Source organism: Tupaia chinensis, unplaced genomic scaffold (assembly GCF_000334495.1).
Source record: "Tupaia chinensis unplaced genomic scaffold, TupChi_1.0 Scaffold145814_1, whole genome shotgun sequence".
In the NCBI taxonomy this organism is placed as follows: domain Eukaryota; kingdom Metazoa; phylum Chordata; class Mammalia; order Scandentia; family Tupaiidae; genus Tupaia; species Tupaia belangeri.
The window spans coordinates 2,531,573-2,550,969 of record NW_006205672.1 but is presented as its reverse complement, the minus strand read 5'-3'; the positions used below and the strand labels follow the sequence as shown (position 1 = coordinate 2,550,969).

The following is a 19,397-nucleotide window of genomic DNA, read 5'->3' as shown; positions in this document are numbered from 1 at the left end:
GAGAGAGAGAAAGTGAGAAATCACTACCCAGGGGGGATGGCCACACCACAATCCTTTATCCTCCACTCTCCTCTTGGGTTTTGGGGATACACACACACACACACACACACACACACACACACACACATGCCCAGCATGATTTTCAGTCTGCTGGGCCCTGGACTCGAACCAAGCAGTTGACCATGTGGGAATCCAGAGCCTTAACCACCATGCCACCTGCCGGCTCCTAAAGTACCTTCTTTTATAACCTCTTAAATTATTTACTAATCTAGTTTGCTTAAGATAAATTATGCATATAAATATTTCTAGCATTTACATCCTAGATTTAGAAAGTAATTTGCTGGAAAATACTTAGTTTAGTCTAACAAGCCTATGACTAAAGCTGATCTACTCCTTAAATGGTGAGAAGGCAAAATTGTGGGGTTTCTTCTTTCTAGTTTTACCAAATAAATTCACATTTTGTAAGATTGGTGACCAGTCCTTCTTCACAATTCATCTATAAGGTCAAAATTTTAAATAAAGTGAATTCAGAGGCAAGTTTCTGAATATGCCAATGTTTTGATCAATTCACAAGGGTTTTTTTTTTTTCTGATAATATTAGTGTTCCCAGGATAAATATAGCTCCACTCAGATCTGCAAGCACACACGTCTCATGCTGCAGAAAACCACAGAAGCGTACAGGAAATGGTACAGCTTGTAACTGCAGTACCAATATAGCCCTATCTGTGAAGCCAAAAATATACCCTTAATTCACAGTCAAAAACTGGAGCTAATGATAGATCTAATTTGTTTTCTTTCTATCAAGAATATTAATCTTACTGCCTTTGTTCCAAAAGTGTAAAATCTAAAAGTATTTTGACTTTTGGGTGTTTAACCAATTAATGACAATCATATTGCTTATTATAGCAGTAATATTAATAAGATTTGAACTAAATAGAGAATCTTCATGTAAAAACTAGTTGCTAAGAACATAACCAATTTTTATGTGTTTTCCTATACATTTACTATTTCCATGTTTTGTCTTTTTACTGATTTTTTTTTTTTTTTTGGTCATGATTCTTTATTTAGTGGACGTACCAGGCCATGGTCCACGAACTACTAGGTATAAACAACAATCACATCAATCTCTCCAGAGTGCCGGGAATCAGTAAAGACTTAAGAGAGGTGGTCCTGTCTGCTGAAAATGATGAGTTCTATGCTAATGTAGGTGGATTTTTTAAAAAATTGCTTTGTAGTTGTTTCGTGTAAGAAGCTCCTTATTAGCTTGTGAGAATGGGGCCGGCATGGGATTTCATGTGAAAGGATGGTGAAGGCCTCCCATAGATGGGCTGCATCTCAAGGGGAGGCAGAAGACTCGGATTCTGACCTTGTCGCAGTCTTTTTTCATTGAGCTCACAGAGTCTTTGCTTCCCTTCCTTCCAGTAGCTCTTTGAGAGAATAGTAATGGCATTCATCACCAGTGTCCTGGCTGATGTCCAAGTTTGGTAATTAGGATGGAATTTTCTTGTCCTTCATTTCTGTGTTCAAGATTCTTTTTCACTTCTTTTAAATGGACTGAAAGTAAGACTAGTTGATGATCTGTGCTTCCTACTCCCTTTTTCACAGAATATGTACCTGAACTTTGCTGAGATTGGTAGCAATATAAAGAATCTCATGGAAGACTTTCAAAAGAAGAAACCAAAAGAACAGCAAAAACTAGAATCAATAGCAGACATGAAGGTAAGTCAAACATGTACATGGATGACTAGCATGTGAAACACATTGAAATTATACATGTAAGCAACACTTCTGGAATCTTCTGGGTCCTATTTCTACCTTGATTCATTTCATTTGGTTTGAAATATATTTTTTGTTATATTCATATGTAGTAAGCAATATAATAAAAACTTTATCATAAACTGTGTTTTTTTCTATTCTTCAGTCATATTTGGACCATAAAGATTCAGTCTGATATCAATTCTCTCTCTCTCTTTTTTTTAAAGATTTATTTACTTGATTTTTATTTATTATTGTTATTCTTCAGTTTGGCCAGAGAGAGACACAGAGAAAGCAAGCCACCAGGTCTGGGACTTGAACTGCAGTCAGCCATGTGGGAGGCCAGGACCTTAACCACCACACCACCTGCTGGCCCCAGTTCTTCTCTTAAGTATAACAAAATACCACATGATTGAGAGTTGTAGGTGCCTTAGTCTAGACAGAAAAAGGATCTCTGCTTTCTTCTCCTCCCCCCACTTCCCTTCCCTCCTCTTCTTCCCTCCTCCTCCTCCCTCCTTCTTTTTCCTTCTCCTTCCTCCTTCTCCTTCCTCATTCTTCTCCCTTTTTTCCCCTTCTCTCCCCTTCTCCCCCCTTCTCCCTTCTTCATATATGTCTATCCTCAGTCAAAAAAATAATAGAACCTTCCATTGATGTTTCCCCCATGACAGGCCTTTGTTGAGAACTATCCACAGTTTAAGAAAATGTCTGGAACTGTATCAAAGCACGTGACTGTGGTTGGAGAACTGTCTCGGTTGGTCAGTGAGCGGAATCTGCTAGAGGTTTCAGAAACTGAGCAAGAACTAGCCTGTCAAAATGATCATTCCAGTGCTCTCCAGGTCAGTCTAATTTGGTGACCACCTACTATGTGTAAGGCACTGTGCCAGGCAGAGCAAGAGCTGCAAAGGCAAGTAATCCTTCACCAGCGTGGAACATTTGCTAACAAGGAGTTGAGAGAAGAACACAATATTATTTAAGATAGACTTGCAGTAAGAGCCACAGTAGAGTTATAACGTGCAGTCCTTGAGGGTTCAATCAGTTAAGTGAGTATTTACGAGGGCAGCCTGGTCTGTTTTTGAAAGAGTACGGGACTAGAATCAGAAGATCTGGGTTTTAGTGTTTGGTTTACCACTCACTGGCTTTGTGACCTGGAGCTGTTGGCCTAATCTCTGAGCCAGCTTCCTGATCTGTAAATCAGGTACAGATTGAGTACCCCGCAAACCCAAAATCTGAAATGTTTCAAAATCCAAAGCTTTTTGTGCTCGAACCTGATAACACAAGTGGAAAATTCCATATTTGGCCTCATGTAATGGACCATAGTCAAAGTACCACTACCCAAAATTACTGTATGCAGTTACCTTTAGGCTATGTATACAAATAGGAAAGTAATTTTAGCCCAGCCTGGTAGTGTAATCCGTATAGACTGGACTGCAGTGCTGGAGGAGGCATGGCCGATCACCACTGGGATCCCCAGCCAGGTGGACCTGAAACACCGGCAAGTGCGCAGGGTTCTGACAGCCTGGAAGGCTGGGGAGAGGGGACCGCAGTGTGACCAGACCTTGTCAAGGGTGCTTCTCTCTCTCGCTCACTCCCTTGTGTGTGAGCACACTGCCTACTGTGAGTGAAAAAAGTTTAATAAAAAAGTGAATTTCGTGTTCAGACTTGAGTCCCATGCCCAAGACATCTCATAATATATATGCAAAATTTTCAAAATCTGAAAAAAAATCCAAAATTAGAAACAATTTTAGTTTCAAGTGTTTTGGATAATGGATACTCAAGCTTTATAATAATGTTTTTATCACAGAGTCATTAACAAGACTTTACAGCTGTAATGTATATTAAATTGCATTAGTTAATTGAGGTTTTTGTTTGTTTGTTTTGTTTGTATTAAAGTCTACTTTTCATTCCATAAACCTATGAATGCTTGCTATATGCTCTTAAGATCTAGGAGTACAAAGATAAATATGTTATCATCTTTTCCCTCAAAGATCTCACACTATAGTGGAGGAGAAAGACACAAGGGGAGATGGCCATGCTACAGTACCTTCTTCTCCAGTCTTTTCTTGGGATGTCAGGCATGTACGTGCACATGCCCAGCATGAATTGTGCCCAGGCCAGTTCTACTACTGTGTGTCTGGCCATGTGGGATCCAGTCTCTTAACCTCCACACCACCACCCAGCCCATAGATATGTTTCACGATATTTAATTAAAGAACCAGCAGTTAACGTAATGGCTATGTCGCTGGACTCCCACGTAGTCGACCGCGGTTCGAGTCCCGGACCCGGTGGCTTAAACTCACGCCAGGCATGTGTGCGTGCATGCCCAAGATCCCAAGCGGAGTATGTAGGAGGGGATTGTGGCGTGGCCATCCCCCCAGGGGGTGATTTCTCGCTTTCTGTCTCTCTGTCTCTGTCTGTCTGTCTAGCGAGCACACGCACCCTATAGCAAAAAAAAAAAAAGATATTTAATTAAGTCAAAATTGTGCTGTTGGGACCAGCAGGTGGTGTAATGGTTAAGGTGCTGGACACTCCCACATGGCCAACCGTGGTTTGAGTCCCAGACCTGGTGGCTTGCTTTCTCACTTTCTCTCTCTCTCTCTCTCTCTGGTCAAATTAAAATAAATGAATAAATAAATAAAATTAAATAAATACTTTTTAAAAATTGTGCTGTTGACTATAACAGGATTAGAGGTTAGTAGGAACAGTTTCTTAGAGAAGGTAAAGAATGAAGAGACAGTCAGCCAGCGGCATGGTGGTTAGCTGGCCAACCCCACAGTTCAAGTCCCGAACCTGGAGTCTTGAAAAACACACGTGATGCCTGTGCGTGCGTGCTCAAAATCCCAAGAGGAGAATGAAGGAGAAGAGATTGTAGCATGGCCATCCCCCTCAGGGATGCCTTCTCACTTTCCCTCGCTCTTTCTCGGGTGAGTGCACAGGCCCTGTAGAGGAAAAAAAGAATGACTAGAATTCGGAGGAGGATGTCAGTCCAGGATAAAAGCAAAAACAAAGATGCAAAAGTATGCAGAAAATAATAAACAATTTGACCTGTCAAGAGTGGGTGTAGAAGAGAAACAGGAGGTAAAATTGAATTGGCAGACAGGAACCAGTTTGTGAAGAAGCTTCATTAGGAATTTACACTTGCTGAGCTAAGCAAAGTGACCCAGTGTAGGATCTTATGTAGAGAGTTGATGAAATGAAAGCAGTATTTTAGGAAATTTAATCTAGCAAGGATGTTTTAGAGTTGAAAAAACTAAAGTCAGAGAAGCTCGTAGGCTTACAGTGATAGTCGCAAAAATGTACAGGAAGGGACCAATCTGAGAGACATTTCAAAGTGAGAAAACAATGAAATGACAGACTAGATATAAGCAGAGGAAGACAGAGCAATCAGAGATAATGCCAAGGTTCCTGAGAAATGAGAAATATGCTGCGTCACTGACAAATAATTAATTTAGGATTAAGAGTCCAGTGGAAGAGGGCCATTTCTAAGCCACTTATAAAAAAGCACATTTCCTTGTTAATAGGACCCTACATTCTAAAATTTAGTTTCTTTCTTTTCCTGATTCAATTTTACTTTATTTTAGAAAATAAAGCCAACATAATATATTGAAAGCAACACAATCTTTGGAGCCAGGCTGTCCAGGATCATAGTCTGTCTCCTTACCAAAGTTTCTTTGGGAAAATGACATTTCTCCCAAGCCTCAGGGGTAATGATTTCAAATGTTCAGGTTGTTTTGAGGATTCACTAATGTGTAAAATTCTTTACATGTGACAGGTGCTTTATCTGTGATGGTTTCCTTCCTCCGAGTAGAATTTGTTTTGTGAATGGTATAACATGGGACCAGCAATTGTAATAATGGCTATGTCCCTGGACTCCCACGTAGTCTACTATGGTTCGAGTCCCAGACCTGGTGGCTTAAACTCATGCCTGGTGTGTGTGCGTGCGTGCCTAAGATCCCGAGAGGAGAATGGAGGAGAAGGGATTGCGGCGTGGCCATCCCCCCTGGGGGGGGATTTCTCTATTTCTATCTGCCTCTCTCTGTCTTTCTGGCAAGTGCATGTGCCCTCTAGCAAAAACCTCCCCCACTCCCCCCAAAAAATGGTTTAACCAAAGAAAGAAATACACTCTTGGGCGCTCTAGTTACACTAAGTTCTTTACTGGGATTTATCATGATTGGTTTACAATTTTTTAAAATGTTTATCAGGAATTCCTCTAAAACACCACCATTTTTAAAATCATAAAGATGCTGTTTGCTTCATATTAGGTTGTTGGGAAAGTTGTGATGCATTTTTGCACAGAAAAACAGAAAAATGTCATGACTTACCAGACAACCTAGTATTTATGAAAAGTGCTTCTGACATCTCTGTTTTAATTTTGTCCCTGGTTCTTAAATCATCACAAGGAACTCTCAATTTTTAGGTTGACTTTATTATTTTTAAGTTGTTTTAAATTTGGGGTCAGCAGGTGGTGTGGTGATTAAGGCGCTGGACTCCCACATGGCCAACCGCAGTTCGAGTCCCAGACTTGGAGGCTTGTTTTGTCATGTTTTCTTTCTCTCTCTTGTAAGCACACATGCCCCATAGCAAATTTAAAGTAATCATAATAAGTTAAATTAAATTAATAATTTTTTTCCTTTTTTTTCCCCTGAGAGAGATTTTGCTGTAGGGCTCTTGGGCTCACCAGAGAGTTAGAGAGAGACAGAAAGTGAGAAATAACCCCCCAGCAGAGATGGCTATGCCACATTCCCTTCTCTGTTCTCCTCTCAGGATTTTTGGCACACACACACACACACACACACACACACACACACAGGACACAGTCAGCATGAATGCCAAGTCTCCAGGTCCAGGACTCAAGCCACGATTGGCCATGTGAGAATCCAGCAATGGAACCATTACACCATTTGCTGGTCTCAATAAGTAATTCTTTGAAAAAAAAAAAAGTATTAATTTTTAATTCTTCAAAAGATAAGTCCCTGGTGGGACCAGCAGCTAGTGTCATGGCTATGTTGCTGGACTCCCATGTAGTCGACCACGGTTCGAGTCCCGGACCCAGTGACTTAAACTCCACTGGGTGTGTTTGTGTGTGTGCCCAAGATCCTGAGAGGAGAATGGAGGAGAAGGGATTATGGCGAGGCCATCCCCTGGGGGTGAGGGGGTGATTTCTCACTTTCTGTCTCTCTGTCTCTCTTTGTCTTTCTGGCGAGTGCATGCGCCCTATAGCAAAAACCTCTCCAAAAAAAGAAAAAAAGAAAAAAAAAAGAAAGATAAGTACCTGGTGAAAGAGTTGCATGGTAAAAACTATGTTAGGGCCAGTAGGTGGCATGGTGGTTAAGGCACTCGTTGTACTCCCACATGGCCAACTGTGGTTCGAGTCCCAGACCTAAGTGGCTTGCTTTTGCTTTCTCTCTCTTTCTCTCTTGCTTTCTTTTTCCCTCTCTTTCTCTCTGTGTCTCTCTCTGGTAAGTGCATGGGCCCTATAGCAAATTAAAAAGTAATAATAAATAAAATAAATAAATTCTTTAAAAAACTGAGTATATTAATAATTTCACATGCATCCTTATAGTTATTCCTGTATGTGCAAGTTTCTCTGTATGTATGTGTGTGTCCCTCTTTTTTTTAATTATTTTTTAATTTAAAAATTTTATTTATTTTCTTTTTTTAATTTGATAAAGGGCATACACACTAGAGAGAGGTAGAGAGACAGGGAGAAGGAGAAAGTACTTCTAATGGGGCATGGCCACACTGCAGTCTTTTCTCCATTTTTCCGTCCTTTCAGGATGTGGGGTACATACACACATGCAAACCACCCCTTGCCCAGGGTGTTTCTCAAGTCTCTGTCTCCTCTTTTAAATTCCTTTCTTTCTGTCACCAGCAGGTGACATGATGGTTAAGGCACTGGACTCCCAGATGGCCAGTCATGGTGTGAGTACCATACCTGGTGGCTTGAAAATCACACCAGGCACGTATGTGTGCATGCTCAAAAATCATAAGAAGAGAATGGAGGAGAAGGGATCTCAGTGTGGCCATTGCCCTGGGGGATGATTTCTCATTTTCCCTCTCTCTGTCTCTCCCTTACCTCTGATGAGTATATGGGCCCTATGGCAAAACCTATAAAACAAATAAAAGTTTTTCTTCCATAAGAGAGAGAAACATAATTTCCTCTTTTAAATTCACATAGTACTATACTATACATGGAGCTGTGTATTTTGTTTTCTCACTTGATTATGTATCTCCAACACTGTTGCAGAGTAGAACATAATGATTCATTTATTATTACTAAGTAGTATATTTTGTAGCCAGGCATGGTACCACGTGTCTGTGTTCCCAACTCATCAGGAGGCTGAAGCAGGAGGATTAAAAGTTCAAGGCCAGTCTAGACAAAATAAGGCCCTGTCTCTTAAAAAAAAAAAAAAAAAAAAAGAGAGAGAGAAGAAGAAGTTTAAATAGTATCCTTTGTAAAGATATATTATTCTCTGTTTAACTTGGCCAACTTTAAACAATACTGCTAATAATAGTTTGTAGTTGTTCTGTGGGCCTAATAGAAGTGTTCCTACTTTTTTTTTTTAAAAAAAAGAATTATTAATTTAATTTAATTTATTATTATTTTTAAATTTTCTATAGGGCATGTGCACCCACCAGAGAAAGACAGAAAGTGAGAAAGCAAGCTGCAGGTCTGGGATTTGAACCACTATTGGCCATAGGGGAGTTCAGAGTCTTAACCACCACACCATCTGCTGGCTCCCCTATGTTTATCTTAGTAAAATGAGTTTTCTGCCTCTTATTATATAAAAACAAAGTTTCATCCTGTAACTACATTTAAATTTTCTTATATTGCTTTATCATGTGATTTTTGTCCCTTTAAATCAACAGAACCAATTAATCACTAACCAATTTTAGTACCTTTATTTGTATCTTCTGTGCCATATGGAAAACAGAAAAGGTTATTGTACTTTCTTACCCGAAACTCTATTTTTTGGTTGGCTTTAAAAGAAGACACTTTTTAAAAAATGAACTCTACTCGTGACCTACTTTATATTTTTAAAACTTCTCTCTTGAAGGTTTTCTTGTCCTGGGCATTGAGATTTCATAGTAAGCAGTTGATTTGGGCTCCTTCATCATAAAGGATTTCTTTGGCACTGTGATTTGAATCATTCATAAAGGGAACTTTTGTTTGATAGTGAGCAGATGCCAAGGGCCTGACCCCTAGATGGGTTATAGCATTCCTTGGCTTGACCTTAGATAATAATGCGTCATGGAGCAATGAATTGAGGTTTTTAGTAATGATGGGGTTTGCTTTATTGAATGCTCTTATACTGCTAAAAATTAACCTATAAATTGCTGCCTCTTCTAACAAGTTATTCCTGTAGGCTAATAAAAATTGTATTCAGAAAGAATTTCACTGGTGCCATAGGGCAGTGTGCTGCCACTGAGACATGTCCGCGTCCCCAGAAGCCAGCCGTTTGGTTAGTAGTGAAGACTGTTCATACCAGCTTCCACAGTGAGCCGTCCCCACTCACACTGTCATATCACAGCTTTTCATTTAGAGAGAGGGGCCAGTCTGTTTCATATCCTTTTTTTATCCTGATCTTGGGTAAAGATCTCAAGTCATGACAAAGACTTAATAAATATTTGTTAGAAAAATGAGGAGGGACCAGCAAATGGTGTAACGGTTACGCTTCTGGACTCCCACATAGTTGATCACAGTTCAAGTCTCAGACCCAGCACCTTCAAACTCACACCGGGCGCATGTGCGTGCGTGCCCAAGATCCAGAGAGGACAATGCAGGAGAAGGGATTGCCGTGTGGCCATTCCCCTTGGGGGTGATTTCTCGCTTTCTGTCTCTCTGTCTCTGTCTATCCAGCAAACGCATGTGCCCTATAGCAGAAATCTCTCTTAAAAAAGAATTGAGGCAGTAAAGATCTATTCGAAGCGATGTAGAGGAGTGGCAAAGAGCTTGGGCTTTTGAAGGCTTGAATTTAAAAATGATTCTAAACCGGAGCCAGCAGGTGACTTGGTGGTTAAGGCATTGGACACCTATATGGCCAATTGCAGTTCGAGACCAGACCTGGCGACTTGCTTTCTCACTTACTCTCTCTCTCTCTCTCTGTCTCTCTCTAGTGAGAGCCAGTGCCCTGTAGCAAATTAAAATAATGATAATAATAATTAAAAATAACTTTAAAAAAATTCTAAACCATTGTAATCCTCAGTCCTTCTGTCTGTGAAATTGTAATACTTACTTCAAAGATTGTTGTGGGACCAGCAGTTAGCGTAATGGCTATGTTGCTGGACTCCCACGCAGCCGACTACGGTTTGAGTTCCTGACCCGGTGGCTTGAAACTCACTCTGGGCGTGTGTGCGTGCGTGCCCAGGATCGCAAGAGGAGAATGGAGGAGAAGGGATTGCGGCATGGCCATCTCCCCTGGGGGGTGATTTCTCGCTTTCTATTTCTCTGTCTCTGTCTGTCTGGTGAGCACAGACGCCCTATAGCAAAAAAAAAAAAAAAAAAAAAGATTGTTGTAAGGCTGCAATGAGCTAATAAATGCCAAGCACTTAATTCAGTACCTGGTGTTTGTAGCTTTTAACAAATATTCCCTGTTACCGTTACGAGTATTCTTATTTGATGGTACAGTAGACCCTCTTTTTTGTGGTTACGCATCCCAGTTTCATTCACCCATGGACGCGTCATAAGAAGGATAAGTACAGCACAATAAGATATTGGGGTGGGGGGGTCAGACAGTGGCAGCAGTGGTAAAACAAGGTGCTCTGTGAAGGGGACTCCAGTGGGACTGCAACTAGAGACCTCCCTGTGTCAGCAGGCACGTGCGTACCTGTGATCCAGGCTGGCTGAGGCTGGAGATGGATCATGGCATTGGGACCATGTCGGGGGCGGAGTACTGTCTTTCTCACTCTTCAGATAAATAAATAAAATACAAACAAATGTATTTTGAGAAAAAGGTGAGAGAGACTGATATTCACATAATTTTTTTACAGTATATCATTTTTATTTATTTATTTATTTATTTATTTTAGACTTTTTGCCATAGTGAAGAGAGAGAGAGAAAAACAGACAGGAAAAGTGAGAAATCACCCTCCCGGGGAGGATGGCCACACTGCAGTTCCTTCTCCATCCTCTTGGGATTTGGGGCACGCATGCGTATACACCTGGCGTATTTCTCAAGCTGCGGGGTCCAGGACTCAAACGACAATTGACTATGTACGAGTCCAGTGCCTTAACCACCACACTACCCGCTGGCCCCACTGTATTATTGTTATAAGTGTTCTGTTTTATTATTCGTTGTTCATCTCTTAACCGCGCCCAATTTATAAATTAAATTTTTCATAGGTATGTATGTGTAGGGGAAAATGTATATATTTATACACACACTCACTCACACTCACACACACACACACACACACACACACACACAGGATTCAGCGCTCCCTGCAGTTTCAGGCACCCCCTGGGGCTTTGGGGACAAATCCCGCAGGTGTGCATGGCCCACTATACATTCTCTCTTCTCTGTGGACACAGGACATGTCTTCAGTCCACTAATGACCGTGGATTTCTCCCTGATTTCAGAAGGGTTGTTATTGTTTGAGTTCTCATTAAAATCATAAGACAATTGTTTGCGACATGTTGAACCAACAGTTTTACTATGATCAATTAAGAGTAAAAATTATCTCTTTTTTCTCTAAACTTGCATTTAGCCAGTGTTTTGGGAAGCAGTGTTGACCAGCAGAACACCTACTACTAAGCTAGATTTTATACCAGCTGGTCATTAAGAAAACGAATACTGACTCAGACAATGGAATTAGGTCCTTTGTGCTTTCTATCATCTCTCCTAGATGAGCTCTTTTTTTTTTTTTTTCTTTATACATTTTTTACAAAAAATTATTTAATTTTATTTATTATTATTATTTTTTAATTTGACCAGAGAGAGGGAAAGTGAGAAAGCAAGTCACCAGTCCAGGACTTGAACCATGTGGGAGTCCAGCACCTTAACAACCACACCACCTACAGGCTCCTGCTCTTTCTTATTTTTTTTTTTTTAAGTATGTTTATTTCCTGAGAGGGAGAAAGAAGGGGTGGCAGACAGGGTCCTCCCTGAAGCTTTGTAGCAGCCAGCATGGCAGACCTGCGCCTTCAGGTAAACCCACCTGCCTTCCCATGGTCTGGTGTGAGCATCGCACCACAGCACCCCTACTGCCTGCAGGGCTGCAGCTGAACCCAGAGTACTCTCTCTAGTTCCACAACAGCGTTTTCTCAGACTGTCCGAGTATACTCATTTTCATCACTTCGGCCTGTTGAAGGCTTCTCCCGTCTCCATCTCCTGTCCTTATCTGTTGATGTATTTTTGTTATTCACTGGCCGTTGAGTACAGTCATGTGATGGCAGATAGCAGGAAAGGACCTAGTCACTAGGTTAAGGTAAAGCGAACAGTGGAGACGACCTGACTTCATTTCATTTGTACAGCATTCATTTAAAACGTACATATGTCATGAAAATATTTTCCTTGCTGCTTATTAGTAGTTTTGGTAGAACACAAACGTAGAAAACTAGTCCGCTAGAAGCGATGGGAGACTCTCTAAATGGAAAAGAAACATTGTTTTCTCATTGCTGTATTGTAAGTGAGTGTTAATCCCCTCTGGAAATGCCTCCAAAGACGGTGCCTTTGCTTTTTTTAATTTTAATTTTTGTATTCCTTGGTTAGGCTTATACAGTGTTAAAGTTCAGCACGAGGTTTTTGAACCTATCCTCTTAAGCAGACAGTAGTTTCCCGTTTTGCTCTTTTCTCAGCCATTGTTTTTGTGTGACAGAGTACTTTTCTCCTTTGATAGTCACAAGGCTTGTGGAAAATTTAATAAGAAAAGAGGAACCAAAAACTTGCTTATGTAATTCAGTGATACTTCCAGCTAACACATGCAGTCATGTGCTGCATAATACCGTTCCAGTCAGTCTGGACCCGGTGTCACGGCGGCCCCGCGAGATTATGCTGGTCCAGGCCACCTAGCCTAGGGTTACAGTCGGCTGTGCCATCTAGGTTTGTGTATGTTTGCACGATAACCAATTCTCCTAATGACACATTTCTCAGAAAGGAGCCCCTGTCTTTTTCTCCTTTGTGCTAGAGGGTGTGTGCACTCACCAGAGAAAGAGGGAGAGAAGCAAGCACCTCCTCTCTTCATCTCTCCCTTCTTTCGGAATTTCAGGCATACATCACATGCACCAGCGTGCTTCTCAAGCCACTGGGTTCAGGACTTGAACATGCTATTGACTATGTGGGAACCTGGCGGCCCGTACCAGCAGGCCATGAGCCGATCCACATATCCCCCTGTTGAAGCAATACGATTGTACGATCATGTAGCACACACCTGCTGTGTCATAGGAAACTCTCTGATTCTTTTTTCTCCTCTCCTCTGGTCAGGACCGAGGCATCTCAATAAAATGTATGCCACTGCCAGTCAAGTGATGAGTCAAGTAGCTATGAGGGAAACAGTCCTAAGTGAAGTCATAGAATAACTTGGGACTGAGGTAGACAAAAGGCCCTGCCTCTCCAACAACTGATACAGCTGAAAGAGGAAAAACAAACAAACCAAAAAAAAAAAAAACCCACAACAGCTCTGCTTTTATTTATTTTCTCTCTCTCTCTCTCTCTCTCTCTCTCTCTCTCTCTCTCTCTCTCTCTTTCTTTTTTTCATGAGAGAGAGAGAAAGACATGAGCACCCTCAGTGGGATTCACACTGTGATCCCTCAAGCCTTTCCAGGCAGCTTGGACACAGGTTGGCCCAGAAACTGATCCCAGTGCTTCCTATGGCTTCTGGCAAGTCAGAGTAGCACACCCCTGCAGGGCCGCGCAGCTGGACCCCTGCGGGTTTCTTCTCATGAGGGAATAGATAAGTCTAGCCACAAGATGGACTTGAGCCACGAGTTGGGGCCTCAGGGCTCAAATGTAGTCAAAATAGTGTCAGAGTAATCCTGGGTCAGATCTAGGCCAAGTCCTCCAGGGAGAACTAAGAGTAAAGCCGGAAATCTAAATACCACTCCCAAATCTCAGTGAATAGGAGTGGATTCCTCAGTGGCCAACAGCTGAGAGTCAAGATCCAAGCGAAGGTAATTAGAAAGGGAGCAGGAGGAATGAACAAAGCTCTGCAGGTAGCCTTTGTCTCCACCCTGCGCTGCAGGTTTATAGTTACTTGGGTATCTCAGATTTGCTTGGAAGTACAGAGACAGGTCAGCCAGCAATGGAATAGATTTAAGGTAAAAAGAGAGTGATTGCAAGGGCAGGAAACATCGTGCCTATGAGAAGTGACAAGAGATCCCAGATAGGATTTCTCCGCGTTTTAAACTTTTGCCAGGCTGATTGAGATACATATGAAATGGTGTAGATGTACTTGCTACATAATTTATACCCTGAAGTGTCTTCATATTATAATAGAAACAGAACATTTAAACAGATGTTCTGGGGCCAGCAGGTGGCGTGGTAGTCAAGGTGCTGGACTCCTACATGGCTGACCACAGTTTGAGTCCCAGACCTGGTAGCTTGCTTTCTCACTTTCCCTCTCCCTCTCTCTCTGCCTCTCTGGTGAGTGCACATGCCCTATAGCAAATATAATAATAAATAAAATAGAATTAGTAATTCTTTTAAAAATAAACAGATGTTCTAAAATAGTTACTCTGTTACCATGAAAGGAAACAAAAATACAGAAAGGCTTATGAATGTGGTATCTAAATCTTCCTTTCCGATCCCTTAAAGATGATGATAGTGAAATGTTTCCCCCAGAAAGGCAATGATAGGGCGCTTTCTACTTGGGAGCTACTTGGGAAGGCCACTCGATCGTCAGAGTCCCCATTCAGGATGAACAGAAGAATTCTTAGACCTGGGACACAGTTGTCGTGAGGTACTGCAGAAGTGTGCAAATGCACGTGAAAGCAGCTCGTACGTCCTAAAGCATCATACAGATGTCAGTCATGTCCCCAGAACCCAGTGCCCTCCGAGGCTCTGGCCAACCTTTCCCAAGCCGTTTCTTCCTTTTCTTAGTTAGGTAGATTTCCCTATTCCTAATAACAGTGACACTACTTTCAGTCTCTCCTTCGAATTCCAACTCTTACCGATTCTTCAGGGCCTTTTGCAAATGTCACCTCTCCCATGAAATCTTTCCTGACTCCTCAAGAACCAGACATGCCTTGTCGTCACTCTGTCTCTCTTCCCCACTGCACTGCTTTTCAGCTTTTGTTTTTTGTTTTGTTTTTCGTGTACATATGGTTTTGTTATAACACCGCATATTTGTTCCTGAAAAACCTCATGTTCTACTAAATCATGTACTAAAAATAAATAAGAGTTATGGGAAAAGAGGATTATAAACAGACCATTTAAAATCTACCTAACCAAAAAAAGGTAGGAAAATATCTATATGACTGTCATTAGAACCCTAATAAAAATAATAATCCTAATAAAAAATACTAGCACAGTTAAATCTCCACTGGCATTGGCACCTCCTGATAGAGTCAGTCCATCCTCTGCAGCCCTATTCCTGGGGTTTATATTTTCTTCCAGATTTGCTGCTGCTGCTTTTTTTTTTTTTTTTAAGAGAGATTTTTGCTATAGGGCACATGCACTCTCTGGAAAGACAGAGAGAGACAGGGAGACAGAAAGCGAGAAACCACTCCCTAGGAGGGATGGCCACATTGCAATCCCCTCTCCTCTGTTCTGCTCTCTGAATTTTGGGCACGCAAGCACACGTGCCTAGCATGAGTTTCAAGTTGCCAGGTCTGGGACTTGAACTGTGGTCAACTATGTGGGAGCCCAGCAATGTTACATTATGCCATTTGCTGGTCCCTGGATTTGCTTCTTGTAGAGACTGATTTCATCAGAATTAAAAATACCATATGGAATATCCTTCTTCATCATTCAGTTTTTTATTGTGATTGTGTTCTGTTTTGTTTTTAACATAGTTGGAATATCTTTGCATCATTTCCATTCACACTTGTCTCTTCCCCTGGTAGATGAAGATAATGGAAAATACAGCAGTTCTTGGAACTACAAAACCAGATACTTTGTGCAGAAGACACTTATGTAGGGTTTCATCTTTTATTCTTAACTTATTGGTAAAACTTTCTCTTTAATCGAGAGGAAGCTTGTCCATGCTAGAAAAATTCCGTAGGAACCAATATGCTCTGTGCATTTAACTGACACCATTTTCTTGCTTACCCATCTCACAGAACTAAAGTACACTAAAGAAATGAGGGGACCAGCAGTTGGTGTAATGGCTATGTCGCTGGACTCCCACGTAGTCTACCGCAGTTCGCGTCCCAGACCCAGTGGCTTAAAACTCACGCCAGGCGCGTGTGCATGTGTGCCCAAGATCCCGAGAGGAGAATGGAGGAGAAGGGATTGCAGTGTGACCATCCCCCCAGGGGAGTGATTTCTTGCTTTCTGTCTCTCTGTCTCTGTCTGTCTGGCGAGCGCACGCACCCTATAGCAAAAACCTCTTCAAAAAAAAAAAAAAAAAAGAAAAGAAAAAGAAACGGGCAGGGCTGGCAGGTGGCATGGGGGTTAAAGGCACTGGACTCCCACATGGCCAGCTTCTGGTTCGAGTCCTGGACCTGGTGGCTTGCTTTTCTCATGTTCCCTCTCTCTTTCTCTGGTCAAATTTAAAAATAATGATAATAATAAAGAGTGAATAAAATCATTCTTAAGAAGAAAAAAAGCAAAAACAAATGTGCTTCATTGCAGGATGGATTAGTCTCATCCCCTATCTCTCCATGGTCTGTGAGGTCCCTGAGGACCGGAGTTGTCTTTACCTCATCTCTGTGTCTCTGACAGTGCCTGGCGCAGTGCCTGATGGGAACTCTAGAAGTACTGAGTTGTCAGAAAAGTCAGGACAGGCTTTTTTCTGATTTTCTATGTAAAAATGTGTCCTAACTTTTCCAAAAACCCAGTTATCTGCTGTCTTGAATTAAATTATTTGTTCTGCCGCGTGGTAAAGCTACACTAGATGGAAGGCCCTTAATCAGTTCTGTCTTTCTTTAGAATGTAAAGAGGCTCCTGCAGAACCCCAAAGTGACAGAGTTTGACGCTGCCCGCCTGGTGATGCTCTACGCTCTGCATTATGAGCGACACAGCAGCAACAGCCTGCCGGGACTCATGATGGACCTCAGGAATAAAGGTGTTTCGGAGAAGTATCGAAAGGTAACCGCATTTATGTCTTAAGCCACCAAACAGGAACCAAATCTGTTACTGTATCTTAGCTTTTTTTTTTTTTTTTTGAGAGGTTTTTGTCATAGGGCGCATGTGCTCACCAGAAACACAGAGAAAGGGAGAGAGACAGAAAGTGAGAAATCACTCCCCAAGGGGGATGGCCATGCCACAATCCCTTCTCCTCCATTTTCCTCTCGGGATCTTAGGCACGCACATACATGTGCCTGGTGTGAGTTTTAAGGTGCTGGGTCTGAGACTTGAACTGTGATCAACTACATGGGAGTCCAGTGATAGAACCATTACACCATTTGCTGGTCCCTGTATTCTTAACTTTAACAAATGCTAAATTATACTGTTTTTACTTACAGAAATGTGTAATTCTATATTCTCGTGTCTATATTTCCTTAATTGTTACATTCTTTTGAACTGAGCTTCCTGCTCCCTAAGCAATAAACAGTTGTTTCTCTTTTTTTGATAGCTTGTGTCTGCAGTTGTTGAATATGGTGGTAAACGAGTCAGAGGAAGTGACCTCTTCAGCCACAAAGATCCTCTGGCTATCACCAAACAGTTCCTCAAAGGCCTGAAGGTAGAGACAGCTCCTCTGCTTTCCTGTCTGAGAAACCATTGAAGCCCCCGAGGCAGATGTGAAGGAGCGTGGTCTTCCAGTACCTCAGGACTGCTGTGGCTTTAGCCCTGCGTCAATGCAGTGAAACGAAAGCAGACATCCTCTTGACAGCTTTTGCTTTTAGTGCTTTCTGTACTGAAGCAGTATCAGCACTGGACCGATTAGCTGAGCAGGAAATAGCTAGAGGTATTTCCAGGAAATGCTTCAGAGCAAAAAGACAAACAATTCTGTTTGTCACAGCTATTTCATTCCATTTGTTTATAACTTAAAGTTTGTTAGGTAGAGTTTGCCTTTTAAGGAAATTAGAGAGATAGCAGACATTTGTTGATCTTTTCAAAATATAAACCTGTTTTCTTAAAATGGTAAAAAATTAGTTGTTTTTTTTTTTTAAAGAGATTTTTGCTATAGGGCACATGCGCTCCTCGCCAGAGAGACAGAGACAGGGAGACAGAAAGCAAGAAATCACCCCCCAGACGGCCACACTGCAATCCCTTCTCCTCCATTCCCCTCTCAGGATCTTGAGCACGCATGCACACGCACCTGGCATGAGTTTTAAATCTCTGGGTCCAGGACTTGAACCATGGGCACTATGTGGGAGTCCAGCAACGTAACCATTATGCCATCTGCTGATCCCCCCAAAATTAGTTTTAATCTACTAGCCTTTCTGATGTTTCCTGAAGTTTATCCATTTTCCTGAGTATTTCCTGTCTCCTTCTCTACACAATCTTTCTTTTTATTTGCTACTTCCCAGTAAGCATTTTCACAAAAGAGTGAGCATCGATGAGGATATGATAAAGGATTTAAGTAATTCCATTTTTCACATTCTTTTGCAATAGTTAGCCTGAAATTACAGAGTGTTTTTAATGAGACTGGAACATTTCTCGTCGATTAAAACAATTTTAAATCTTAAGGTTCCTATTCGAAGCTATCCCATATCTCTGTGTAGTGTTTGTCTTTTTCTAATGTGAATGTTATGAACTGTTATCTTGCTAGTTTCCCAAAAATGACATAAGAACCAATTTCCCGTTTTAGGGAGTAGAAAATGTGTACACACAGCACCAGCCGTTCCTGCATGAGACCCTGGACCACCTCATCAAAGGCAAGCTGAAGGAAAACCTGTACCCTTATCTAGGCCCCAGCACGCTCAGAGACAGGTAAGGCCACAGAAGATTAATAATAAGAAACAGGAACACTAAGCAGATAGGAAATTTAATGTTAGGACCAAAAATAGAGATTATATCATTCTGCTCCTCCTTCCCCTGTAGCTTCAGTTCTGAGACTCTTCTGGGTTTACATATGTCCCTTTTAGAGGTGAATTTCCCTGCTAAGCCTGAAACATTTATTTGTTTTAAAATAAAGAAACAGGTGTTTGGAAGGCCCCAGATCCTTGTGTTCTGTGTTTTAGTTTCAGACCAGTTTGCTTATGCCATTTAAGGTTCAGTTCTATGGCATCTGGCATTTGGAGTTTCAAACAGTAAAGCCGAAAATAGACTTGCTGCTTGATTGTCATCCAGAGCAAGTTGTTACTATTTTGGATGAGGACTGGACTTTGCCAAATGTGGTCAGCACACAAACTGAGAGACCTAATTAATAAAGACCATTCGTTACACAAGAGAAAAGGATGGTTTTCTTTTCAAGTATTAACTAAATGAAGCAGTTGTCGTTTTAATCCAGTGACTAGTTAATTCTAATAAAAATAAAACTTATCCAGACAACTTATTTAAGTCAACCTGAAATTTTAAATATATATACATTCTACCTAGTTAAAAATTATATTCTAATATTTTAAAATAATTACTTATTCATTTATTTAATTTCATTTG

At 41.3% G+C, this 19,397-nt stretch overlaps 1 protein-coding gene across 1 annotated transcript in view; it reads left to right on the top strand.

The window, feature by feature from the left end:
* The window catches only part of VPS45 (vacuolar protein sorting 45 homolog), an 86,603-nt gene that overhangs the window by 15,096 nt on the left and 52,110 nt on the right, over positions 1–19,397 (top strand). The window contains exons 8-13 of the mRNA XM_006168488.3: positions 1,069–1,203; positions 1,606–1,719; positions 2,424–2,591; positions 16,782–16,940; positions 17,428–17,535; positions 18,607–18,728. Of these exons, the coding sequence (XP_006168550.1) occupies positions 1,069–1,203; positions 1,606–1,719; positions 2,424–2,591; positions 16,782–16,940; positions 17,428–17,535; positions 18,607–18,728 (806 nt within the window). The remainder of the gene's footprint in view (positions 1–1,068; positions 1,204–1,605; positions 1,720–2,423; positions 2,592–16,781; positions 16,941–17,427; positions 17,536–18,606; positions 18,729–19,397) is intronic.